Raw genomic sequence first — 25517 nt, 5'->3', positions numbered from 1 at the left:
CCCAAAACGATGCTTGGGAAATGCGGCTTCAGGGGTGTGTTCCCCAAATGGCAGCTGGACCCTCTCGGGGTTTCCTGTGGGAAGGTCCCGCTCCCCATCCAAGAAGCGAAAGGGTTTCAGAGGGAATCCAGGCAGCCCAGCTGCCTTTGGGGGAAAAGCCCCTTTGGGGGCATCTGCACAGGGACGGAGCCAGGCTCAGGAAGCGAAGCCGGTTTCGGGGGTGGGGGTCACGGTGGGGGGGGGGGTTCAGCAGCAGAACTGGGACCACCAAGATCCTGCTTCTGTTCCAGCCCCCACCCTCCCTCCCGGAAGCAGGGCCCAGGTGTTTGGGGGCAGGACGGGACAGGTTGGGGGCAGTTGAGCTCCAGCGCACGTGGGGAGGTTGGGGGCTCATGGGGGGGGTTGCTTGGGGTGTTCCTGCCTGAGCAGCGGCTGCGCTTGGACTCTCAGACCGCTCAGTGTGGCCAGGAAATGGTGGGACAGAAGCGTTGAAGGAATGAAACGTCCCTGGCAAACGTTAGAATAAAGTTTAACATTATCTCAAAGGCTCCAGTTGCCTGGTGGGGGTCTTCCTTCCGGGGGAGCTCCCCCATTCCGTTGGGCCGCCAACTCTGTGGATCCGGGGCAGCCAGGGCTCCCGCCTCCTAAAAGTGGCAGCTGGGGGAGGGGGAGCACCCAGGCAAGGCAGAAGGTGCCCCCTCCCCGCTTGCCTTCCAGGGTCTGAGGGTGGGGGGGCCTCACGCACACACACGCACCCGCGATGCCCCGGCCTCTGGCCCCGCATGGCTGCAAAGGCCCCGGCCGCCAGCAGAGGGGGCCCTGGCACCACCCCCCCTCCTCCTCCTCCGGCTCCCTCCGCAGCTGTCTGGCAGGGCCCCCCAGGCCCCGGGAGGGAGGCTGGAGGCCAGGGCCCGGCCGCTCGGTTCCCATCTGCTGTACCACCCCTCGTCCCTGGCCAGGTCCTCCGGTCACCCGGGACTCTCTCTCGGCTTTTGCGCGTTTGCTCGCAGGAAGAGGGAGCAGCGGCCCTGGGTTGTTTTCCCATCTTCTTCTTCTCCGTGTTCCCCCCCCCCCCGCTCTTTTCCCATGCAGCTGAACAAAAGGTTCGTCCTCCGTTTTCTCCAGGCTCATGGGAAGCTGTTTACCAGGATTGGGTAAGGCTGCAGGATGTTTGTTTTGTTTCGCCTCCATTACGAGCCCTTCTGGAATCCAGTCCCGGGAGCAGCTGGGCTGGTGTTTGGAACGGAGGGCACAGGGTGGGATGCGAATGACCGGCCGCCTCCTCCTCCTCCTCCTCTGCGGGGTCTGGGGGGGAGCAGGGGGGTGCGGGCTCTGCCTCTCGAGCTGGCTCAGCGCTCTGCCTAGCAGCAGCAGCAGCTCCTCTGCCGGCTCAGAGCAGAACCAACCCCTTGGGTAACAGCGTAAGAGAGCCGGTGGGGACCCTGGGAGGCCTTCCAGTCCAGCCCTCGGCTCAAGCAGGAGGAGAGCCTGCGTCAGGGGAGTCCAGCCTTGGAACTGTTGTGTCCCCAAGGGGCTTTTTCCCCAAGAGGCGACGGGCCTTTCTGGGTTTCCTTTGAAGACATTTCACTTCTCATCCCAGGAGCTTCCTCAGTTCTTTAGAACCTCAGAAGTGACGAAGTCCAGTCGCCTCCTGGGGAAAAAGCCCCTTTGGGACAGCCGTGACCCAGTGATGGAGGGCCTCCGTAGACAGGAAAGGCCTGTGGACTTCCATTCCCAGAATCCCCCAGCCAGCACGGCCGGCTCATGAGTCCTGGGAGTCCACCGGTCAAAGGGGCCGTCACTCCCCAACCCCTGAAATGCACCCGGCTCCAGACTTGGTTTCCCCAGAGATAAACACAAGTACACAGTTTTCGCCCCCCTCCCTCGTGACTGAAGGCCGTTCGGGGAGAGGCCCGTGGTTGTTTTCCCAAACCAGTGCAATTCACGAAGAAGTTGGCCTTTCCCCCCCACTGATCCGCCACGGTCCCCAGGCCCCCAACGCTGCCTGTCCACGGGTGGCTGGACGTGGGGTTTCTCAGCCTGGCTTAGTGTGGAAATCCCTGCCCCTGGAGCTGCCCCAGGCGGTTCCTTTCGGATCCCGTCCCTCCAAGAGGCTGGGATCCCGAGTGAGGCTGGCTGTGTCCCCCCTCCCCCGGTCAGCCTCTGCTTCGGACGCTGGGTCTCCGGGCGAGGGCCTTCTGCTCTGGGCAGCTGCCCGGGCGGCCCCCTCCCTCACTTCGGCCCTCACCGGCAGGGTCCGAATGTCCAAGGCAGGGTGGCCGGCCAGAGAAGCGGGGCGTCCCTTGGTGGAAGCCCCCATTCCCAGCACGACTCCTCCGTCTCCACCTTGGACGGTGGTTCACTAGCCTCCCTCTCAAAGGCTCCTCGGAGGTTAAAGCTGGATGAAGCTGACATGAGCCAGGCTGCCCTCCCTCCCTCCCTCCCCCGCCTGCCTGCCTGCCTCCCCGCCTTCCCCCTCCCACCCCCCCAGGAAAGCTGAAGTCAGCCTGGTATTTTCCAGTCCTCTGGAGCAGATGTCTTGGCCTTCAAAAGAGATTTATTTTTGTCCCAGGATCAGCCGTTCTCCAAACTTCAGGTGAATCCCATCTGGCCCCAGAGGCCTCGTTTCGCTCCCTCGTGCCAGGCCAGGTCCCACCCCGCCCCTTCCCCTCGGCCGGCTCCCTTCCACCGCGGCCCGGGCCCTGCTCTGGGCTGGTTCTGCCGTGGGCAGCTCCAGGCCACTGGGTGGGCGACCGTTCCGTTAAAACAGCAGCAAGAAAAAGGGGGAACTTATGGCCGTTCTTCTCGCTTACGACCGTTGCAGCCTCCCTCATGGTCCCCTGATCCAAAGGGGCTTGGCAGCTGGCATGTGCCCACAGCGGTTGAGCCGTCCCGGGGTCAGGCGATCCCCTGAAAGCCAGCCGGGAGGCCAGATCCACTTAACAACCACGTGGCTCCCTTAACAACTGCAGAGATCCACTTAACGGCTGTGGTGACAAAGCCATAAAACAGGGCAAAATTCACTCTCTGACTGTCATAGAAATGTTTGGGCTCCGTAAGTCGAGGACTCCACGCCCTAGAGACAGTTTTTGTTTTTTAAAGGAACAAGCAAAAGCAGAATCTGGTCGGGGTCTCTGCGTGCCCACCCCGCTCTTGGGGCCAGTTGGGGCATGGGGGCACAGAGGACCCTTGTGTGGAGGGCAGCTGGGGTGGCAAAGCCCTAACCGCGGGGTCCCTGGTTGCCCTGCACCCCCCTGCCCTGCAGCTGCCCCCGCTGCCACCCCTTCTCCTCCTCCCGTGGCCCCTGGAAGGAAGACGCTCCGTGGCCAGGCCTCTGGCCTTCCGTCAGGCTGGCCGGTCCCCTCAGTCAGCGCTGCCTGTGGGGGCTGCAGGCTTCTCTCCCCCCAGACGGGCCCAAGCTTGCAGGGGGGGCGCCTGGCGAGAAAGGGAAGGGGCTCAAGCAGCCCAGCCCCCTCCTCACCTTGACCAGAATCGTTCTCTCTGTAATGGGCTGGGAACCTCGCCCCCCACCCCAAGCTTTCTTTGGAGGAGGCCAGGCTAGCTGGGCTCTGGAGGGCCCTGCCTGCCTCTCGCTCACTCGCCTGCCCTCCCGCCCTTCAGGATGGAGACCTTCCCGGCGGTGGCGGCCGAAGTCCTGGCCGCCTTCCAGGCCCTGCTGGAGCACAGCCCCCCACCCGTCGGAAGCAGCCGCCTCCTGCAGCTCATGGCCATCAACATGTTTGCCGTCCACAACTCGCAGCCCAAAGGTAGGCCTGGCTGGAGGGCGGGGAGGGGCTGCTTGGGCTTCCACCCTCATTGAGCATGGGCAGAGTTCCAGAAGAGCCCCTCCCCCCTCGGTACCTCCTTCAAGGGGGGGGTGAGACACCCCCCCCAGCGGAAACGGTTCCGGGAGTTGGGACTCCAGTCTGGAGGAAAGAAGGACCAGGGTGGGGGGGCATGGTGGCATCTTCCGATACTGGAGGGGCTGCCCCAAAGGAGGAGGGGGGGTCAAGGAGGGCAGGACAAGGAGCAACGGAGGGAAACCGACTTAGGGAGGAAGCAGCCGGGAAGTTGTGGGGGCTCCAACCCCCTTGTGGGGGTTTTAAGAACAGACCAGGCAGCCATTGGCCCGGAATGGGACAGGACGGGGGGTTGGACTAGAAGACCTCCAGGGCCCCTTCCTGCTCTCAGTCTGGAAGCGGCCCCTGCTGGCAGCAGACCCTCCATCCTGAGGAGGCAGCTCCCCGGCCAGGCCAGGGCCCCACCCGTTCCCAGAGGGCTGCCAGAGTTTGGGGGCGTCCTTGCGGCGGCGCCATCGCTCAGCGCCCACCTCTGGCTCCTCCGCAGTAGCCTTGTGTCCTGGGGGCATGTGCCAGCCCGGCCTCCCCGCCCCTTCGGAAGGAAGCGAGAGCCGCCTGGTGAAATCTGGGCAGCGGGAGCGTTGGCCTGCCGAGGGGGGGGGGAGGGGTCCCTGCCTTCCGACCACAGATGCGTGGAGAATGTTCCTTTGGGGGCTTAATTTTGGGGAAGTGGGGCGTCTCGTTCTGGTGTGCAAGCTCCAATTGAAGCCGTGCCGTTTGCGGCAGGGCATCTCGGGAGGGGGCAGGAGCCCCTCCCCACCCATCTGCACCCAATTTGTTCCAATCTGGACTCGGGGGCTTCTTTCCCCTCTCCTCCCCCCAGTGCTTTAATAACTTGCTTTATAATTGCACGAATCAAACCCATCCCGGGCAGGCTGTTCCGTTTTAGGGCCTGATTGGATTATGGTTTGTGTGAATCACGGGAAGATGATCAGTTTATGGGCCAACACCGCGGGCCTGCGTCCCCCGGATCATCCCCACTTCTTGAGTTCTCCTGCCCCCCCCAGTGAGAGCCGCGGGTCCCTTTGGGGTCCCCTGAGGCTTCCCAGGCTGAGCAAAGGGGCTGCAGGTCTTGGGGGCTCCTTAGGCACAGCCCCTCCCCCTTACCAGGTCTTGCCCAGGCGTGTCGAGACCGCAGGGGGCTTGGCCAGTCAAGGGGGCAGGGGTGCAACGCACTGCCAATGCTAAAGGCCCCCCAGGCCAGGACCTCTGGGTGGCCCCCCTCCCAAGGGCCCTTGGAGGGGCTACGTGGCCCCTCCCGATTGCAAGGCTCCCGCTGCAGCCTTCAAGGTCCCAGGACTTCCTGGACAGGACTCTTCCCCCCCCCCCTTGGAGAGGGTGCTTCGGGGGAGCCCCAGCAGGCTTGGAGGGGCCTCTGGGCGCCTGAGCCTCCAGCCTGGCACCTGTGGGGGGAGGCTCCTTTGGTGGGCTGGAGGGGGGCAGCAGGTGGCATAAAAATGGCCCCAGGCTTGACTTGGAGGTGGGGGGGGGCATCTAGGGCCACTTGACCACCTGAGGGACTTCAGCGCCCAGAATTCCTGGGCCAGCAGAGCTGAGGGATTCTGGGAGTCGGAGTCTGCAGGTGGTCAAGTGGCCGTAGATTCCCCCGAGGATTGAGGGCGTTTTAGAAGCAGTTTCACAGCGACTCTGGCGGCCTCCTCCCTTGCGAGGGAGAGGCTCCTGGCCCATGTTCCCCAGCCCGGAGGGGAGGGCAGGAGAGATCTCCCCCAGGCTGCCTGAGGAGGCCCCCCCTCGATCCTCTCCTGTGACTTGTGACCGTTTTTCACACTTACGACGGCTGCAGCCTCCCCAGGGGTCACGTGATGAAAGCTCAGGCGCTTGGCAGCTGATCCACGTATGTGACGGTCGCAGCGTCCTGGGGAGGCCACGCGATCCCCTTTGGCGACCTTCTGACCAGAAAAATCAGTGCGGGAAGCCGGCTTAACCACTGCAGCGATTCACTTAACAACGGCGGCAAGGGAGGTTGTAAAATGGGGCTGGAAGTTGAGATTCCTCAGCGCTGCGCCTGGAGGAGCCGGCCTTTGTGCCAGGCAGGCGGGGGCAGGAGGAGGAGGAAGTGAGGGGGCCTGAAGAAGGGGGCTTGGGAGCCCAGCTGGAGCCGGCCGGCCGGGCGTGGCGGTTGCCTCAACCGAAGGGGAGTCAAGGGGGGCTCCTGCTTGTTCCCTGGGCTGCTCCACCTCTGGCTGGGGGGGGGGGGCAGGAAGCAGCCTCCGAGGGTTATTCCTGCGAACCCTGCCTCTGCTCCTTCTGGGTCCTGCCCTTGAAGGCGGGGGGGGCGCTGGAAGGGACGGAGGGGCCACGCAGGCAGGGGATTTGCTCGGCTGGCCCTGGGACACCTGCGAGCATCCCCAGGGTCAGGGCATCACCACTCGGGCCTCTGGCAACTCTCTCGTGTTTGTGACGGGCGCAGCTTCCCCGGGTGGGGGGGGTCACGGGGTCCCCTGTTGTCACCTTCTGGTGACCAGCAAAGTCAGTGGGGCAAGCCAGACCGCCTAGTTCACTTAACGACTGCAGGGGTTCCCTGGCCAAGTGTGGCCAAATTCACTGAGCAACAGGAATTTTTTTTGGGGGTTTTCAATGGGGTCGTGCGTTGAGGACCACCTACCAGTTGGTCGGCTGATGACCTAAATAAACAGACGGGGGCTGTTGAGGCAGGAGGGGGCCAACCGATCTTCCCTGCAGAGGCAGCAAATTCCCGCCTTCCACTCCGGCGGGGGGGGGCTCCCACCAACCCCAAGAGTTGGGGGCTTGTGGCGCTGCCTGTGGGAGGGGCTGTCTTGGAGGCTGCTTCAGGAGGCAGCTCTGTGGCACTTCGGTTCTGGGGCTCCTCCTTGGTGGCACCAGACGGGCCGCTTCTCGGGATCCAGGGGGGCTTGTGAGGGGCCAGTCTCTCTTGTGGCAGTTACCGTGACGACAGCCGCCCCCTCCTTTTGCATCTCTTCCCCCGGAGCTTCGGCTGCTGCGGCTGCCTTGGCCAAAGGCCCCACACACACACACTTAATTTTGAGGAGCTGCCAGGACGTTGCCCTCCAGAAGCCTCACAATACCACGGAGAAAGAAAAACAAGAAATCCAAGAAGAAACCAGCATGGCTGCACAAAGATAGATCTCTCTGGGAAATTGAAAGAAAAAAAGGACAAGTACAAAAAATGGAAAGAAGGACGTACAACTAAGGCAGAATATCAGCAGAGAGCCAGAATCTGCAAAGATAAAGTCAGGATAGCAAAGGCTCAGAATGAACAAAGACTTGCAACAAAAGTCAAAGATAATAAAAAAAGTTTCTTCCAACATATAAATCACAAGAAAAAAAATCAAGGAAACAGTCGGTCCACTAAAGAGAGAAGATGGCAGGGAAGCAACAGGCAACAGAGAGAAAGCAGAACTGCTTAACTCATTCTTTGCATCCGTCTTCACGGAAAAAGAAACTATAGCTCAACCCACCAAAAACATAACTGTAAAAGACAGACCAGAAATAAAAGTTAAAATAAGCAAAAAAAAATAGTAAGAGAACACCTGTCTGATCTTGATGAAAACAAATCACCGGGGCCTGATGGATCACATCCCAGAGTTTTAAAGGGGCTGGCAGAGGTCATCTCAGAACCGCTGCACCACATCTTTCAAAAATCTTGGAGCACCGGGGAACTACCAGAGGACTGGAAAAGAGCTGATGTGGTTCCCATCTTCAAAAAAGGGGAAAAAAACAGACCCAGGAAACTATAGACCAATCAGCCTAACATCAACACCCGGGAAGATACTGGAAAAGATAATAAAAAAACAGATCTGGCAACATCTAGAAACAAGTAAAGTAATAACTAGCAGTCAGCACGGGGTTGTTAAAAACAGATCATGACAAACCAGTCTTATTTCATTCTTCAACACAGTGACCAGCAAAATACTGTGGACATAATATATTTAGATTTCAGCAAGGCATTCGATAAAGTAGACCACAACCTACTTCTTAGTAAGCTAGAAAAAAGTGGAATAGAAAGCACCACCACGAGATGGACTCAAAACTGACTGGCAAACCGTACTCAACGAGTAGTCCTTAATGGGTCTAAGTCTACCTGGAGGGAAGTAAGCAGTGGGGTGCCACAATGTTCCGTCTTAGGCCCAGGACTCTTCAATATCTTCATTAACGACTTAGATGAGGGAATAGAAGTGGAACTTACCAAATTTGCAGATGATACTAAGCTGGCAGGAATAGCTAACACCCAAGAAAATAGACTCAAGATCCAGATGGATCTTGACAGACTAGAACACTGGGCCACATCTAATAAAATGAAATTCACTGTAGAGAAAAGGAAAGTCCTCCACTTAGGCAAGAAAAACCAAAAGGACACATATAGACTGGGTGCAACTGGGCTCAATAGCAGGAACTGGGAGAGGGATCTGGGAGCCTTAGTGGACAACCAGCTAAATATGAGCAAGCTGTGTGCAGCAGCCGCCCAAAAAGCTAATGCAACCCTAAGTTGCATCAACAGAGGGATACAATCAAGATCAAGAGAGGTACTAATCCCACTCTGTAAAGGCCACACCTAGAGTCCTGCATCCAGTTTTGTTCACCACATTATAAAAAAGATGTTGAGACTCTGGAAAAAGTGCAGGGAAGAGCAACCAGGATGATGAGGGGACTGGAGGCTAAAACATACGATGAACGGTTGCAGGAACCTGGCCTGGCTAGTCTAGGGAAGAGAAGGACCAGGGGAGACATGATAATAGTCTTCCAGTATTTGAGGGGCTGCCCCAGAGAGGAGGAAGGGGTCAAGCTATTTTCTAAAGCACTTGAAGGCCAGGCAAGGAACAATGGATGGAAACTGAACAAGGAGAGATTCAACCTGGAAATAAGGGGAAACTTTCTGACAGTGAGAACAATCAACAGATGGAACAGAAGTTGCCCTCAGAGGTTGTGGGAGCTTCATCATTGGAAGCTTCCAAGAAGAGACTGGACGGCCATTGGTCAGAAATGGTGTAGAAGGGTCTCCCGCTTGGGCGGGGGGTTGGACTAGATGACCTATAAGGTCTTTTCCAACTCTGATTATCTGTTAAAGCCAAATCGCCTTCGGAGCTGAGCCGCTTTGTGGTTCCGGGGCTCCCCAGGCAGCGTTGAGTTCCAGCTGGTGGGGATGGCCTCGGGGGGGGGCTACCGAGGATGCCCCTGGGGGTCTCCGGGGTCTCAGCTGCCATCCATATCACCAGCCTCTGGCTTTGGAGGAAAGGGAGCCAGCTGGACTCTGCCAGGGGACAGGAGTTCAGCAGCCGGGCATCTTAAGAGCTGAGCAGGAGAGTCAACCCTCCCGTCGACGTCATAAAGATGAGAGGAAAGGCCCCACAAATCCCTCTGCCACGCACACAGCCCCAGGGAGGCCACCCCCCCACACACACACACCAAGGGGGCCCCTGGCTGCCCAGAGCAGACCCTGCTGAGCCTTGGGGGCCCAAACCCAGCGTCCCCTGCCAGTGTGGGGCTGGGGAAGGCCTCCTGCCGTGGCTGGCAGCCTGGCTCGGCCCACCAGGGGCGGAGGGGGACTTGGGGGTCCCAAGCCCAGACCCCAAGGGGGGAGGGGGCGGCCATGCCCCCCCCGAGCCATCACAGCCCTGAATCTCCGGGATGCTAATTCCCCTCTTCCTCCTGTCCGGAGCTGCAACGGTGCCTCCGGACAGGGGAGTGTCCTGGGGGCCCTCGAGCGTGCAGGCCAGGCTCCCCCCCGCCTCCCCCCGTGCAGAGAGCGGAAGCCTCCGCCGCGCACTCGGGCCCATCTGCATTGGCTGAGCAAGACGTATCGCAGCTGCTGCCGGCTCTGCTGTGAGTCGCTGGCAGTGCGCAGAGCTGCTGTCTGCTGGGGTTTACTGCTGTCTACATTGAAACATGGCTGGGGGTGGAAGAGTTAGTGGCACCATGCCAGCCCCAACCTTCCCCGAGACCCCCTCCGGTCCCCCCTCTTTAAAGTCACATTTCCAGGCCAGACAAAGAATTAATCTCTGGGCACTTCAGATTGCTGGCAGCCCAAAGCAGGATGTGGGATATTTTCTCTCTCTCTCTCTCCCTGTGTCTTGGCTGACTTTTTTACCTCTCGAAGAATTTGGAAGGGCCGTGAGATCCCCCCTCCCGCCCCCTCCCCGCTCGCCTTGGTGCCGCGCAGCTTTTCTGCACAACCGATCGCCCTGCTGTGGCTTCGCCCCTAATAGATTTCATATGCTGGTCCCGTTGACATCAGTATGAAAGTATTCTACATGTGATCTGGTGTGTTTCCTGCAGGAAATCTGCAAGATATTTATTAAGAACTAATAAAATAAACCTCTCCTGAGCTTTTAGGTAGTGTTCAATTGTTCGTGTCTCCCCCGTTTCCTTTTATCAGCCAGGAGTTTTGTTGTGTTGCTTCTCCCTCGTTCTCTCCCACCGGCCCCCCTCCCCATCTGCCTGCCCCCCCCCTCCCAGGGTGGACGGGGTGTGAGAGAAAAGAGCTGGGCCTGCCAGCCAGCCTGCAAGCCTGGAGGGCCTGGCTGGGCAGGAGCGAAACAGTGTGTGTGTGTGTGTGTGTGTGTGTGTGTTGGTGTGGTTGCCGGCCTTCCTACCAGCTCTGGGCCTCACTTTCTTCTGCAGCTCCCCTTCGCTTTCTTCCTTCTGGTGGCAGCTGGAGACGGTTAACACGCAAATGGAAGTTATCCTGGTCATGAACCAGAGGTGCTCTTGGCCCCCCTTTTCCCAGCATCATCCGCCAGGCACCCCTAAGCTGAGGGGGGGGGGTTCTCTTTGCCCGTGGACCTGAACTCTGGCTGGGAGAGGGGGGCAGGGGGCAGGGGTCCCGAGAGCTGAGGAGGGCGCAGGTGGGGGCCTCTCTCCCCCAGACCCCCAGGATGGCTTCCCACCCTGGGCTTTAAGCCTTGGCTGCCTTTGGGGGACCAGGCAGGGGCCCACTTGGGGTTTTCTTGGCTCCCTTTTGGGGGCAGCTGGAACGGGGCTCCCCAGCTTCAGAAGGGGGTCCACGTGTTTCCCTCCCCCTGTTTTTCTTTTCTTTTTTTAAACGAAACCCCAGCTTCTCCCCAAAGGCAGCAGGGGAAACACACAGGCATCCTGGGGCAGTTGGGGACCCCCGTTCTGGGGGCTGCCGAAAGCCAAGAGGCTGCCTGGGAGGGAGGGGGCGCCCGCCCACCCCTCTGCCCATCCTTCGGGGCGCTGGGGGCCGGCCGGGGCAGAAAGGAAGGAAGCGCTGCCTTCCAAGCCCTCTGCGCTTTCTCAGCGTGATAAGCCTCTAAACGGAGGGCTGCTCGATTGGAGTTGGCAGGGCAGCCTCATTCTTTTGTCTGCCTGTTTATTTTTCCCCCTCATCCTTCCACATGTGTGTTGCAGCCCACAGCCAAGCCCTCCGCGAGGCATGGAGCAGCACCGCAAACTCCCATCCATGGGCCCTCCCCCCCCCCCCCGTCCCACGGCCCAGGGGGAGGGGCCCCTGTTTTCCCAGGCAGCGGCCCCGCAGGAGGGCCAGGGCAGGGCCTGGGGGGGCCCCGAGCTCCCCAAGATTTCTTAGGCTCAGCCAACTAGAGTCCTGCTGGCCACGGGGTGCCACGCGGCGGAAGAGCCACGGCCCGTGTCCCCCCTCTTCCTCCCTTCGGCATGGCCGCTTTTCTGCAGCTTCTTCTGCTGGGCCCTGCTCACCACGGAAATGCCCTCTGAGCAGGAGGCGTTCTGGGGGGGGGGGGGGAGGAAACCTCGGAAGGGGCCAGCAGCCGCTCCAGGTGGCCAAAAGGAAAAGGGGTTGGGAAAGGATCCGCGCCAGGACGCCCTTTTCCTAAGAGGCCGAGCGCTCCCGGGTGGCCCTTGAGGGCCACCAGCGGTCAGTGCCAGGACCCCTCTGGGGCTCTTGGGAGAATATTCGGGCAGGTGGCCAATGCAGCATTTTATTTCCCGCAAAGGGGCCGGATGGAGGCCTCTGGCGTGGCTCCTGCCGGCCCTTGACCCCCAGGGGCGGTTTGGGGGGAGGCCTGGCCTGCTGAGCTGCCAGCAGTTGAGCCGAGACCTGGGGGATCGAGGCTGGGCCGCTTGTGCCCACCCGCTGCCCTTGGCCCCACAGGCATGCCGGCGGCCGAGGGGGAGGGAGGGGCATCCGCTGCTGCTCCGCTCCTCCTTTTCGGCCCCACCTTGGGCTTCTCTTTCTTCTCCTCGTCCATCTTTTCCGTCCCTCTCTTTCTTCGGAGCAGTTTTTAATCATGTTTTAGTTAGTTCCAGCCTTTTTCCCTCCGTGGATCCCATTGGAAAAAGCCTTTGAAAGGAAACAGTTCTACACTTCCCTTCCTTTGAAACTCTGCTGGCACCTTTTCCAGCGCAGTAAACCGTACAACATGGGCTTTGAGAGTTTCCAAACACAGACAGGCTGGCGTTCGATGGAGGGGAAAATATTTGACTCGGCCGGCCGGGCCTGGCTGCTCGGGGCGGGGGAGGAGAAGGCTCAGCGGTGCTGGTCAGGGCGAAACCGAAACCCAGCTCGGAACGGCCTCCCGGAGGTCACCGGCAGCCGCGGCCCTTCCCAGATCGCCCGGCTCCTGCCCATGTGCAGAGCGGAATGCTCCCCTGGCTCCTCAGAGGATGGGGCCCCCCTCGATGGCCGCCTTGGGACCCCTGAGCTGCACCTGGTGGCCCCAAGAACGCCTCCTTTGGCTCCGCTGGTGGCCATCCCAAATTCTGGACTGACATCCTTGGCCACTTTCAGCCTGCAGGACTTCAACTCAGCCAAGCTGGCTGGGGGATTCTGGGAGTTGTAGTCCGCCAGGCTGAAAGTGGCCAAGGCTGGAGACCCCTGCTCTGAAGGCTGGGACTTTCTCTCCCAAAGACCCCTGCTCAGAGCGCTGGTTGCCTTGCCTCACTTGAGTTCGGCCGGCCAGGAACGGTGTGGTGCCAGGCCTTGCTCCCCTCCTCTCCTGCCCCCGGGACCCTCACCCTGTCCCCCTGGGACTCACCCCCTCCCGTAGTCAGGAGAGAGCAGCGGCTGGCACAGGTGCCCCTCGTCTGTGGGAGGCAGAGCACGCCCGTCTCCTGCTGCCTTTTCCCGAGCAGCCCCCCCCCCATGCTGCACGTGGGCATAAAAGACCCCCAAAGACAACTCGGAGGCCCTGGCACCTTCCTGTCTGCGGCCGGTGCCCAAGAGCCCTCACTGCTGCGTGGATCGGATTAGCTGTCAAGGGCCTCCCGTCTCCCTTTTGGTGAACCCGGGGAGCCTGCGGAGATTGAAACCAAAAGTGAAATGCCTTCTAAGACCGATATTCAAAACAGCCCCTCGGAATGACTCTCCGCCAGCGTGCGAAGGCCACATCGGCTGCCAGAGGGCGGTGCTTTTGTGGTTCCTCTGAAGTGTCGAGAGGCCCCGACCCCCCCGGCTCAGTGCTGGGCGGGGGAGGGGTGCACAAAGCGGGGGGGGCAGGCCCCGGCTCTGCCCTCAGGTGGACTCGCCAGGTGAAAACCGCCAAATACGAAACTCGCAAGACAGGGCGAGCAGGGGGTCGTAGAAAGGAGGGGTCCTCGGTGCCCCCTGATCACCACTGGGATAACGTTCCCTAGTTGGGTCACGAAACGCCTGCAGGAAAGCCCCCATCACTCTGGTGGGAGAGTTGGAAAGGCAGGAAAGGGGCAGCTCAAGGATGTCCCACCCGGCCTCCCCCAGGTCCGAAAGGCCTCCGGGGTTGTGGCCCAGTTGGGCCTTGGCATTTTAAGAAAGGGGCTTCCTTGCCTGGGGGGGGGGCTTCCCAGCTGCACCCCAAAGCCCAGAACCAGCTGACTTGGGGCTCATTTGCAGACGGGGTCTCTGAGAGCTTCGGGGGGGCTGCAAATGGCCCCCACAGGTTGCACCCCCTCCCTCCCTGCAGCCCCCCCTCCGGTGCTCCTTTGAGGGCTTTGGTCTCTTGGCTGCTTTCCTGGGTGTTTGTGGTTTTCTCTCCAGGACTGGAGTGGCCCTGTGTTATTGACCCCTACGGTTAGTCCTGGACCTACGACCACAATTGAGCCCAAAACTTCTGTTGCTAAGCGAGACGTTCGTTAAATGAGGTTTTCCCTCATTCTGCATCCTTTCTTGTGATGGTTGTTGGGTGCGAATTCCTGCCGTTGTTAAGTTAGACTCATGGTCATTAAGTGAATCCGGCTCCCCCGCTGACTTTGCTTGTCGGATGGTTGCAAAAAGGTGACCCACGTGATCCCAGGACACGGCGACCGTCACAAAGGCGAGCCAGGTTGCCGAGGGTCTGAATGTTGACCAGGTGACCATCAGGCGACCACGGGAGCCGTATGTGTGAAAAATGGCCATAAGTCCCCCTTTTTCAGGGCCCTTCTAACTTTGGCCACTAAGTAAAGTGATGTAAGTCAAGGACCGCTGGGTAAGCCCCCCCGAAAACAAAGCAAAGGGACCCCACGACCTGGCTCTGGCCCTCCAAGGCGGCTGTGATTCGGTCAGCCGGCTGCTGCCCTTGGAAAGCCCCCCACAGGTGGCCCAGGGCGGCCTTGGCATCATCCGGGGTCCTCGCTGCTCTCCCCATCTCCCCCCTCCCCCGGTCGCGGCCTTCTGCCCGCAGCAGGGGGAAATGGCTCCTCCTCCGCATGCCTCCTGCAGCCTTTTCAGGAAATTTCTGGGAATAACATGTTCTAAAAATGGGAGCCTCCTTCCCCAGATACTTCCGGGAAAAGCCTGCGCCGCGTCCGTTGCCCAGGCAGAGCGTGCCCTCCACACCCGGGGCCAGCGTGTACGTGTGCGCGGGCAGGTCGGAGGGATGCTGGCGCCTGGCAGCCTGCGGAAGAGGAAGCCCGGGGGAGGGGTTGGGCAGCAGAGGAGGGCCCGGAGGCCAGCCAGGCCCTCCAAGGGCGCAGCAGCTCCGCCTGGGCACTCTCTCCTGCGCAGGACCTCTGCCTTTCCCGTGAGGTCAGGGGGGGCTCCTGAAACTCTGCAGCTGCTTCCTGGTGACGCCAGAGCAGAATCCAGGCCCTGCGCTGGGGGTTGTGCTCTGGGGGGGAGGGCTGGGAGAAACAGATGAAGTGTTGAGTGCCTGATGGCTTCCATGGGGAGCCCCTGCTCCCCTTGCCCCTTCCCCGGTTTTGGCAGCCTCTGCCGCCCACCCCCCACACACGCTCCCTGATCGGACCCGGGAGGGGGGAGGCCCTGCCAGAATGAGAACTGGCTGGGGAGGGGGTGGGGAGGTTAGGGGGCTTCTTGGGGCCACGCTCAGGCCAGCCCCTGGCATTGGGCCCCTGCCAGCATCCGGGCAATGCCCCCGTTTGCGGGGAGCCCAGCTGAAGGCGGGTTGCCTTAGGCACCGAGGGCGGCCATGGGCCTGGGGGGCAAAGGGGTCACACCCGGCCCAAGTCCTTGCTCTTCCCACGGCCACCCACCTCCCCTCTGTTGCTGGAAAAGGTGCAGAGAAGAGCAACTAAGATGGCTGAACGTTGGAAGGAGAACGGCTGCAGGATCCGGGTGTGGCCAGTCTAGAGAAAGCGGGGGCATGGCAGCAGCCTCCCAGTATTTGAGGGCTGGGGGTCCAAAACACCAGGAAGCAGCGCCCCAACACTGGAGGCTTCTAAGGAGAAAACGGTCTGACATGGTACGGGTCTCCTGCTTGGGGCAGGGGGTAGGGCCAGAAGACCTCTGGGGGTCCCTTCCAGCTCCCTTCTGAGGGCTTGGGCCTCAGGTCCTGCCTGGGCTCCTCTGGGCTGACGACCGGAGGCCGAGCAGCATCCACTGGGGCTGAGCCTGCAGAAGATGCTGCCGGCTGGCTGGGACTCCTCCTCCCCCTCCTCCGGCGTTGGTTCATCGGCCCCCTCCTCCACTCTGCTCGCCTGCCCACTCCCTGCAGAAGGCAAACGCCAGCCGAGAGGGGCCTGGGGCACCTGAGAGGCGAGCATTAGGGGAGCCTGATCGGTCAGCCACACTCCCCTCCAGCCTCACCTGGCAGGTCCAGGGGTGCGGGGCCAGCGGACTCCCCAGGGACCCTGAGGGCTCAGGCCGTGCCAAACGGCTCCATGGCGGGCGTCGTCTTTGCTCCCGGCTGCCTGAAGGCTGGCACCCAGGGCGCCCCCTGCTGGGCGGGGCCAACAGCGCCCCTCCCTGCCTGCCTCTTCCCGGAGCTGCTGGGCTCCGGGGCTCCTTGACAGTTACAATAACAAGGCCGGCCGGGCTCCCTTTCCCAGCAAGCGGTCGCTTGCGGCTGCTCCGCTGAAAGATGTATAGCGCTAATTAGAAACGCATAACATCCGGCCACATGGCGGCCTCCTTCTCCCAGCCGATCCGTTTCCTGAGACCCGACAACTTTGACGACAGTTGGTTTATGTTTTCCACGACTATTTTGTTCTCTGGGAAACCAGAAGCCTCTCGGAGGCTCAGGGCGGCCCAGGTAGCTTGGCAGAGCTGAGGCTGGCACCCAGCCTGGACGCTGGGCCTGGCCGGAAGTCCCAGGCCCTGGCTTGGAAAGGGCTGCCCCTGGTGCTGGGGGCCGGAAGGAAGCCCCCCCCCCCTCAGCTGCTCTGGCCCCGCAACCCTTGCCCGGCCGGGGCAGCTTTGGGAACCTGGCAGGGGCCGGCCGCTGGTCCCAGGCCCCCCTTCCCCTTCCGGGTCATCCTCTGGCCACCCTGCTGACCCTGGAAGCAGCTCCTGGTCTTCCTGAGGCAGGAGGTGCCCCCAGAGGGCAGGGGTTCAGCGGAGGAAGAGTTGGGGAGGAGAGCGGGGTCTCTTGCCAACCCAGCCACCTGGCCAATCGTAGGCCCCTGCCGTGTCCCCCAAGGTCCCTGGGAGAAGTTGGGGTGGATTGCAGCCGAGCCCCTGGGAGCGTGGCCCCTCCCCTCAAGACCAAAGGCTGCCAAACAGGCCGGGGGGGCTCCAGGCAGGAAGCCTTCCTGGTCATTAAATTCCAATGGGGATAATGCCCTTAAGGGCTGAGAAGGAGCCCCCCCCCCATAGCCCCTGGGGTGGCCGAGGCTGGGCTGGCAGGGCGGGTCAAATGGTTCCCCTTTCCATTTCCAACCCTGAGGGCTTAATTAATATGTGCTTGATAAACCTCCTACCTTGTCAACGTTTCCTTCGTTTCATGTCCAGCGGGGAAGCCCTCGGCTTGGAGCTGGGCCCCGGGGTCCGGTGTGGCTCCTGGAGGGAGGAGAAAGGGTCAGAATCTGGGCCGGGGGAGGCGGTCCAGCTTCTTGAGGGAGGGGCTTCCTCTTCCTACAGGGACAGGTCCACGTAACAGAATGAGAGTTGGCAGGGACCTTGGAGGTCCTCTAGTCCAACCCCCAAGGGCTGCCCGGTCTCTTCTTCAAAGCCTCCAGCAATGGAGCCCCCACAACCTTTCGCCGTCCTGCCTGTCGGCAAATTCCTCCTCCATTCCAGGTTGCTTCTCTCTCCTCGATGAGCCTCCATCCGTTGCTCCTGGTCCTGCCTTTGGGGGAGAGGTGGACCCCCCCCCCTCTTTTTTCTCTGGGGCAGCCCCTCAGATGTGGGAAGGCTGCTCTCGCGTCCCCCCCGGCCCCCGTTCTTCCCTCGCTTTGGCCTCCAGCCCCCGGTCCCCTTCGGAGTGACGCCCTGGGGTGGCCCCTGAACCCCCAGCTGTTCCTGCCCCTTTGCCCGTGCCTAGAGGACCTCTTGCCTTGACTGCCACAGCCTGCCCCACACGGGGCTCCCCTGGGAGTTGCACCTGGTGTGAAACGGGAGGGAGGCTGCCAGGCCGGGGGGGAGGGATGGTGTGTTCCTGGCAGTGGAACATCTGTCCCAGTTGCAGCTGCCAGCCCCCTCAGCGCCCCAGGAGGGATCAGGGTGGCAGGGCCTTGCGGGGAGGGGGCGCTCCCTGGGCAGCTGAGGGCTGGCAGCCCCCCCTCCCCGCTCCTCTGCACAGCTTCTCGCTTGTGTCTCCTGCCTAGAGTGCCTGTCGGAGGACTGCCGCTCGGTCATCCAGGAGCAGGCCTGCGCCCTGGGCCTCGCCATGTTCGCCACTCTGGTCAAGCGCTGCACTCGCCTCCTGCAGGACGTCTCCCTAGGTAAGGCGGGGGAGACTTGGGGCTCCTTCGACCCTCAGGCTGCGGACCTGGCCCTTTTTTCCGGGGGGGGATGCCCGCCCAGCCCTGGTCCCAAGCAGGGGGTGCGCGGGGCAGCCGTGGGGAGGAGCCCACCCCAGCAGGCGGGCCCGGGCCGGCCTCTAGCAGGCTCCTTCCGGCTCCCCTCCCCAGGAGCCTCTTCAGGGCCCCAGGACAGAGCCCCCCCTTGAGTGGGGCCGGGGTTGAGGGCCGGCCTGGCGCTTGGGCACCATAGGGCAGCCCCTCAGCCCCAGGCAGACTTTGCCGCCTTCCTCTGACTTGCCCTGCTCGAGGTCCACCTGAACGGGGCGGCCTGGGGTGACCGGCATGGCAGGCCCGGCTTCCCGGGTCCATTTTGCCCTTTTGCCCAGCCTGAGCCTCGTCCCCTCCCCCGCCCTGTTCGAGGGCTCCTGTTTGTCCAAAAACCAGCCCCGTCTCCAACGTTACCACAGCACCTCCAGGCCACGGTTGGTGGGCTGCGGCTCGCTTGGGTCCGCGATAGGAACAGCCCTGGGATGGGCTGCCGGCTCGATTCAGTGCAGGCCGAAAGCGTTTGCATTGCGCCTCCGGCGGGCCTAGGAGGAGCCTGCGAGGAAGCGGCCCCCCACCCATGTTCCCCAGCCCGGACGGGTGGCTCCCCCAGAGTGCCTGCGGACAGACAGCCCCAGCGTGCCCAGGGACCCCTGGGCAGAGAGGCCTCACCCCCCCCCCCTCCTCTTTCTGGGCCTGGCGCCTGCAAGGCCGGTGGGGGGGTGGAGAGTTTGCGGGGAGGGCTTGGTTGGTGCTTCTCTCCAGCCCTGCACCCCTGGGTGGGGGGAGCCCAGGACCCTCAGCACCCTCCGCACCGCACCCCACACGGGGCTCACTGCTCAGTCAGGGGCCTGGCCTGCTCAGGGCTCTGGATTGCAGCGTTCACAGACACACACACACACCCCAATGTGAAGGGAGTCCAGTTGGCTTGCTTGCTGATATGCGCGTTGTATGTCTTGGGCTGCCCCAATCTGCATGAATCTGGGCAGAACAGAACATAAAACCTGTAAAAAACAAAGGACCCAGGTAGTCCCCGGCTTACAACGGTTCCTTTAGCGGCCATTCGAAGTGACCTCTACCCTGGAAAGGGCCGTTTCCCACCCCTCCCGAGGCTGCGGGGTCCCTGCGTTGAGCCTCCTCTAAACCCGGAGGGCGCCTGGCAGCTGGCAGGTCGTAAAAAGGGGGCACAGCTCCCTCCACCACCACGGTCTCGCTCAGCCACAGAAATCTGGGTCCGAGGCTGGTCATAAGTCCGGGACTGCCTGCATGGCACCCCAAAAGAAGCCCTACCTGCCCCCCCCATCTCTTCTCACCCAGGCAGGTTGAGGGGCCCATTTCCCAGGTGGGGGAGAGGAGGGGAAACAGGAACCTCAGGTGGGCTTGTTGGGGGGGCGGAGCTTCCTGGGGGGGCCCCGGTGACCCCTTGTGCTGCGCGAGGCCCCCACTCTGACCTGCCCCCCTCCTTCCCGGCAGCGGCTCAAGGCCAGGGGGACCCCGAGGACGATGACATCAAGGTCTCCGCCTTCCCGCCGGACCTGAAGGAGCTGCTGCCCAGCATCAAGGTCTGGTCGGATTGGATGCTGGGGCACCCGGAGACCTGGAACCCCCCGCCCAGCGCCCTGGAGCTGCCCCCGCCGTACGTCGGGTGCCTCACACACAGACCAACCCCCCGTGCGTGTCCAGTGGGTGGAGGGGGGGCGCGAGGCCGGAGGGTCCAGTGTGGGGGGTTCAGCTGGACCAGCGAGGGGATTCTAGGCACGGCACCCCCAGCCCTTCCCCGGGCGGAGGAGGAGGAGGGGGGGCGGGCTGGGTTGCCTCGCGAGGCTCTGGGGCAGAAGCCCCCCCCCCATTCCTCCTGGCCCCCGGGGGCTCCCCTGGGGGAAGGCGGGGGGGGGGCTCCAGCGTGGAAGGGAGGTCTGTCCGGCCCCCTCCCCCCTTTCCCTCTTTCTGCCTTTGGCTCTTTTTTCTTCCCTGGAGCTCTCACACAGGAAGTGCCCCCCCTTTGGGGGAGGGGGGCAGACGGGGGTCTGTTTTCTGTTGGCTGGCTGGCTGGCTGGGAAGGAGGCAGGGAGGGGAGGGGCAGAGGACGGGGGGGCAGGTGTGGCAGTGCCCACAGGCCTTCCTGGTCCTCTTCGCAGGGGGCCAGCACAGCCGCCTCCCTCCCAGGTCAGGGGGCCTCCTCACAACGCCCCCTCCCCCCAGCCTCCCTTGCAGTGCCCTCTCTGATGGGTGGGTGGGTTCCTCTCCCCCCCAGCTTTAGAGTGGCAGGACCCCCCCTCCTCCCCGGCTCTTCTTCCTGGGCTGACCATCCCCACTGCTGCCCCCTGTCGGAGAAGGCCCACGGGGGAGGGAGGGCTGGGGGCTCTCGGGCGAGGGGCAGGAACTACCCCCCCCCACGGCCGGCCCAGCACAGCCCCTGGTGCAGGGCGCTTGCCCCATCTCCCCATCACCCCCCCCGGCTGGCAGTGGGTTCCCAGGGAGCCAGCAGGGCTCGGAGGCGGCCCAGCAGCTGCAGCAGTTGGTTTATTGCTTTCAGCTGGTACTTGAACCCGGGTCTCGCGCGCTGGAGCCCAGCCCAGCCTTAATCCCCGGAGCTCTCTCTGCAGCTGTATGACACTCGGCTGACCCTGCATGAGGATAGGAAAGGGGAGGCCGTGCCAAGCCAGCGTCTCTTTTTCATTGGGAGCCTGGCGGGCTGCCCGTGACCAGGGTTACATAATGGGAAACATAGCCGCTGCGGCAGAGCCCTCCCCGCCCTGGAAGCCTCTCCCTCATTGGCCCCCGCCCGGAGATGGCGGCCTTCCGCTCCCCCCTGCACCGCCGGGAGGAAGGCAGGCAGGCGGTGGCACTGCTGGACGCCAGGTGTGGGGCTCGAGGGAAGCAGGCCCCTCCCAGGGCAGCCCCCAAAGGCAGCCCCTCCCCTTGCCCCCCTGCACCCTCCGGGCTTCTCCTGGCGCTGGAGACCAGCTGCGTGTGCTGGCACAGAGCAGGGAAGACGAGCTGCCCGACGGCCCTGTCCTGCCCGGTCCATCCACCCCCAGCCAAGAACCGGGGCTTCTCCGCTCCAGGGCCAGGGGGCACCGAGGCCTTGCCAGCCGGTGCCCACGGCTTGCCCAGGAAGGTCAAGGGGAGGGTGGGGGGCTCCTTTGCCAGGCCTGGTCTGTCCACGGCAGGGGTGGCCCTGCCACCCTCGGGGCACCAGCAGGCTGGGCATGCCTGCCAGGAGCCCGCCCCTCCCCACCCCCACCCCTCTCAGGAGGGGCAGCCTCAGGGCAGGAGGCATTTTATGCCCCCCCGCGCTGCTGCTTCCTGGCTGAGGAAGAGCGAGAGGAAAAGTGGTTGGAAAGCGGGAGGGGGGGTCCATAGACCATCACCCGAGGAGGGTCTTTCGGCAGGAGCCTGGCCTGTGCTTGGCAAGGCCAGGTGGGTCCCGGGAGGAGGCAGCCTGCGGGCTCTTGTGCCCGGCTGGTCCCATCAGCCCCCCAGACAGAAGGGGGTGGGAAGTTCACTCTCAGTTTAACCCTGGCGGTTTTCAGCCACGTGTCCCTCCTCCTCCTCCTCCTCCTCTTCCTCTGCCTTCCTCCCCACAGTCGCCCCCCACTTGGCCTGGCCGGCCAGCAGTTTGGGCAGGGGTCCCAGCGCTGCCCCCCTTTGGGTGTGCAGATGGAGTGTTAGGCTTTGATTTATGGCCACCGACCCGGGCCCCCTCCCCAGGCCCTGGTGAAGCATGCAAGATGTTTCGTTTCAGCCCGATGCTCCCCCCAACACACACACACACACACACACACACACACACACACACACACACAGAGGTTTACTCCATCCAAGGAACGAGTGCAGATTCTCCTCCTGGAGCAGCTTTTGGGGAGGGGGCGGCTGGCTGGAAGCCTGTCCCAGAGAAGGCTAGCCCAAAGTCAGCCTCCTTTTCCTGCCCCCGCTTCAGCCCCTCCCCACTTTCACGGGGCTGCTGGAGGATTCGGGCCCCGAGTGTCGTCCCCTCCCCCGGCCTTTGTCAGCCACACACCCCAGCGCCCCCCCGTCCTGGCACTGGGGCAGCCCCACGCTTCTGCAACCTTGGGCAAGGGACCCCCTCCCCCACCCTAGAAATGTCCACAGGGTCTTTCTCCACCCAGCCCCTCTGAGGTTGCCTCAGCCTCCCCCAGTCCCCCCGTCAGAAAAGCGGGAGGAGCCGCCCCTCTTGTGCCCAGGGCTTTGACCGAGGGTCCCGCAAAGGCTCCATTGCAGTGCTGGAGGGGGCAGAGAAGGGGGCACGTGCCCTGGCATCCCCCCCACATGCTGGTGTTTGGGCCGCATTCCTTGTGCACCAGAGGGTCCTCCCTCCCTCCCCTCCCTCCCTCGGGGCCACCCCTTCCTTTGCAGTGCTGCCCCCCCTTGTCCAGCTGCTGTCCGGCCGTCCTGAGTCAGAGGCCTTTGCTGGGCTGGAAGCCTCTCCTCCAAGTCGGAGCGGTTCAGCCCGGCCATCCGCCTGCCGGACGGTCGGTCAGTCGGTCGGCCTCCCAGGCCCTCTTTTCCTCCTTTGCCCCTAATTCGGCCTCGGAGCAGGCCCCCAAAAGGACGGAAGAACGCTGGTTCTCTCTCCCTCTCTCTCTCTGGGGTGGGTGATGAGGACTAGAGAGTTACCCTGTCAGGGGTTTGTCTGGGCCGAGCGGGGGGCAGCCCTGAGAGCGGGGTGGGGGGGGGGGGTCTTGCTCCCCCGGCCGCGGCTGAGCCCCCTCTTCCCCCCCCCCCCAGGGCCCGGGTGGACGTGTGGGCGGCCCTGGCCGACTTCTGCAACATCCTGACCACGGTGAACCAGTCGGAGGTGCCGCTCTACAAGGACCCTGACGAGGAGGACCTGGCCCAGCTGGGCCTGGAGGAGGACCGGCTGCTCTCGGGCTTCGTCCCCCTGCTGGTCGCCCCCCAGGAGCCCTGCTACGTGGAGAAGGCCTCGGACAAGGTCAGGCCGGGGGCAGCGGGCCCCTCCTCCTCCCCCTTCTTGGGAAGCATTTTTGTGTGTGTGCGCGGAAGACGATGAAGTCACGGCGAGGAGGCTGTTCAGGGAAAACGTCGACCTTTTAGCCGCTGACATCCACCTCTGTGTCATGGAACCCCCCCCCCCGCTTCCTTCTGCCGCTGCTGCCGCTGCGCGTGTGGGGGGGGCAGGGGGGGCCGCTGGCATGCCGCGCCTCCGGTCATTTCCTCCCTTGTTTAGAGAGCCCAGCCTGCCTTGGCAGCCCCCTCGCTCCAAATGGCCGGCCTCCGTCCCCCCCCCCCACCTCCCGGAGGGGGCCAGCGTGGAGATCCTCTGGGCTGCCCCCCCACCTGCCCCCCCACCCCCCTTGGCCTGCCCCACCCAGGTGGCTCTGTGTGCAGCGGCTGGCGGGTCCCTTCCGTGCAGCCGGGGGTCCTGGAATTTGAAAGGGGGGCAAGGGATGGAGAGAGAGCACCCTCTTCCGAACTCGGCCCCTGGGCTGGGCAAGGCAGGGGCTCCCTGTGCAATTCCCGCTGGGTCAGCACCAAGGGGGCTCCGAAGGGAGGGGCTGGAGCAGAGAGCAGGCGCAGTGAAGCAATCAATCTCAGGTGATTTCCCCGTAAGTCTGGTCCGGGGCTGTTGGAGGGTCGGGGGCTCTGTGAAAAGAGCAAAGCCCCCGTGCCTCCCCTGTAATTGATGTCCGTTGGGGCTGGGCGCTGCCAGCTTGTCTTGGCTGGGCTCCAGCGTGCTGTAATTTGGGAGCCAGGTGTGAAGCGACGTCTGTTCCGTCTTGTTGCGAGGAGCCGGCGGGGGGTTGGGGGAGAAGCCGCCACTGGGGAGGGGGGGCGGAGGGGGCCCTGAAGCCTCCAGGAAGGAAGCAGCTGCGCAGGTAGACGGGGAAGGAAGCCGGGTCTCTCCTGCACAGGTGGGATGACGGCACGGGGAGCCTTCCTGCCAGGGGGCACCACAGCCAGCCGGGCCAGCACCTGCACCAGAACGGGGGGCTCGCCAGAGAAGGCGGGGCTCCAGGGAGGGCCAGGGGCCTGACTCCCAGGTCCGAGGGTCCTCGCCCTCCTTTGGAGGGAGGCTTCGAGGGGAGGAGCCCCAGGACCAAGACCCCCCCACTTCTCCCTGCTGGCTCGAGGGCCTGTCCTGGGGGGAGGGGGCTCGGATGCTCCTTTCGGTCGGCCCAAAGAGGCCTTTGTGGAACAGGCAGGCAGGCAGGCAGGGGGTCTTGGCGTGGGGGAAGGCAGCCCAGCTCCAGCTCCTGCAGAGACCCCCGGGGTGGGCACCGTGCAGGACGCCCATCCCCTGCGGCCCCCTTAATCCGGCCCTGGGGGCCTCCCTCGTCCCCTGGAGGCCAGCGGGGAAACCCTCCTCTAAGGAGACCAAGGTCCCCCTCAGGCCCCCCAGGATGGACGACCTCAGGCAGAAAGACCCCCACCCCACTCCGGACAGGGTCCCTCCGCCTGTTTTCTCTCTGGCCCCTTTGAATATCAGGGTCCTCCCGTCCCCCAACCCTCGTGAGACCCACACACTCTCTCTCTCTCTCTCTCTCTCTCTCTCTCTCTCTCTCTTTGGGCAGTTTGTGCAGTGCCCGGTCTCAGCCAAACGTCAGAAGTGGAGGTGTGGCAGGGGCGCCATGCCGCTTCAGTGCATCCAGCCACCCAGTGGAAAATGTGGCCGCCCCCCAAAACCAGGCGATGAAGGAGCCTGGGCCCCTGGTGACAGGCAGCCCAAGGGCTCCGTCCTGGGAGGGGCCTCTCCTGGCCGCCCTGTGGGGGCAGCGGTGGTGCCCCCTGGCAGGAAGGTGGTGGCTTTTCTGGCAGATGTTTTATTACCCAGCTAGGTAACGTCATCAGGGCTAGAAGGGAGGGGATGAGGTTTGAGGGAGGCAAAAGATTGCGGGGCCCTCGGCCCTCTCTGAGCCTCGTGGTTTTCTTGGGGACATCTCATGACCCAGCTAGGTAACGTCATCAGGGCTAACGTCACCCTGGAACTCATGGACTGAGCTAGCTTGGGTCAGGAGGCGCCTGCAAGAAAGCCACCAGGCTCAGAGGCCCTCACGGACTCCGTGCTCCTCCTCCTCCTCCTCTTTGCCAAGCCCCCTCCCTTCGGGCCCTGATGAGGCCACCTAGCTGGGGAATGAAACGCCTGCAAGGAAGCGGCTCAGCCCAGAGAGCACCCAGGACCCCCTGCCCCCCCGAATCCTCTTTTCCGTTCCCGGGCTGCGTTTTGATTCCTCGGCCCGGCCAAGAGTGCCAAGACCCGGGGGGGGGGCTCGTCTTTCTGTGTAGCAGGCATGGGAAGGGGAGGGCGTCCCTCCCCTCCTTGGGCCCCTGGCTGGGGTTTGGCCTGCTGTGAAGTGACCGGAGGGGGAGCTGGTGCGGCCTCAGCTCACCTGCCCCTTTGCTGCCCGGCCCTCCTTGCCTCCCTCCCTTGCGGTCAAGGTTGGCCCAACCTGAGCAAGGAGCGCAGGAGGAGGAGGAGGAGGAGGAAGGTGGGGGGAGGAGCGCCTGACGGAAGCTGCAGAGGGGGGGGGCCCTCCCCCTCCCTCTCTGAGTGGAGTCCCTGGGGGTCCCAGGCCGCTTCTTGGCCACCCTGGG

General features: G+C 63.2%; 1 protein-coding gene across 1 annotated transcript in view; it reads left to right on the top strand.

The window, feature by feature from the left end:
• SMG6 (SMG6 nonsense mediated mRNA decay factor) overlaps positions 1-25517 on the top strand; it is a 52505-nt gene that overhangs the window by 14532 nt on the left and 12456 nt on the right. The window contains 5 exon segments of the mRNA XM_087955609.1: positions 1093-1154; positions 3622-3767; positions 17757-17873; positions 19413-19575; positions 22692-22896. Coding sequence (XP_087811735.1) covers positions 1093-1154; positions 3622-3767; positions 17757-17873; positions 19413-19575; positions 22692-22896 — 693 coding nt within the window.

This window comes from Notechis scutatus, chromosome 1, assembly GCF_049901735.1.
Source record: "Notechis scutatus isolate UNSWTSFEM ecotype Mainland chromosome 1, rNotScu1.2, whole genome shotgun sequence".
NCBI classification, from domain to species: domain Eukaryota; kingdom Metazoa; phylum Chordata; class Lepidosauria; order Squamata; family Elapidae; genus Notechis; species Notechis scutatus.
This window is presented reverse-complemented; position numbering and strand designations above follow the sequence as displayed.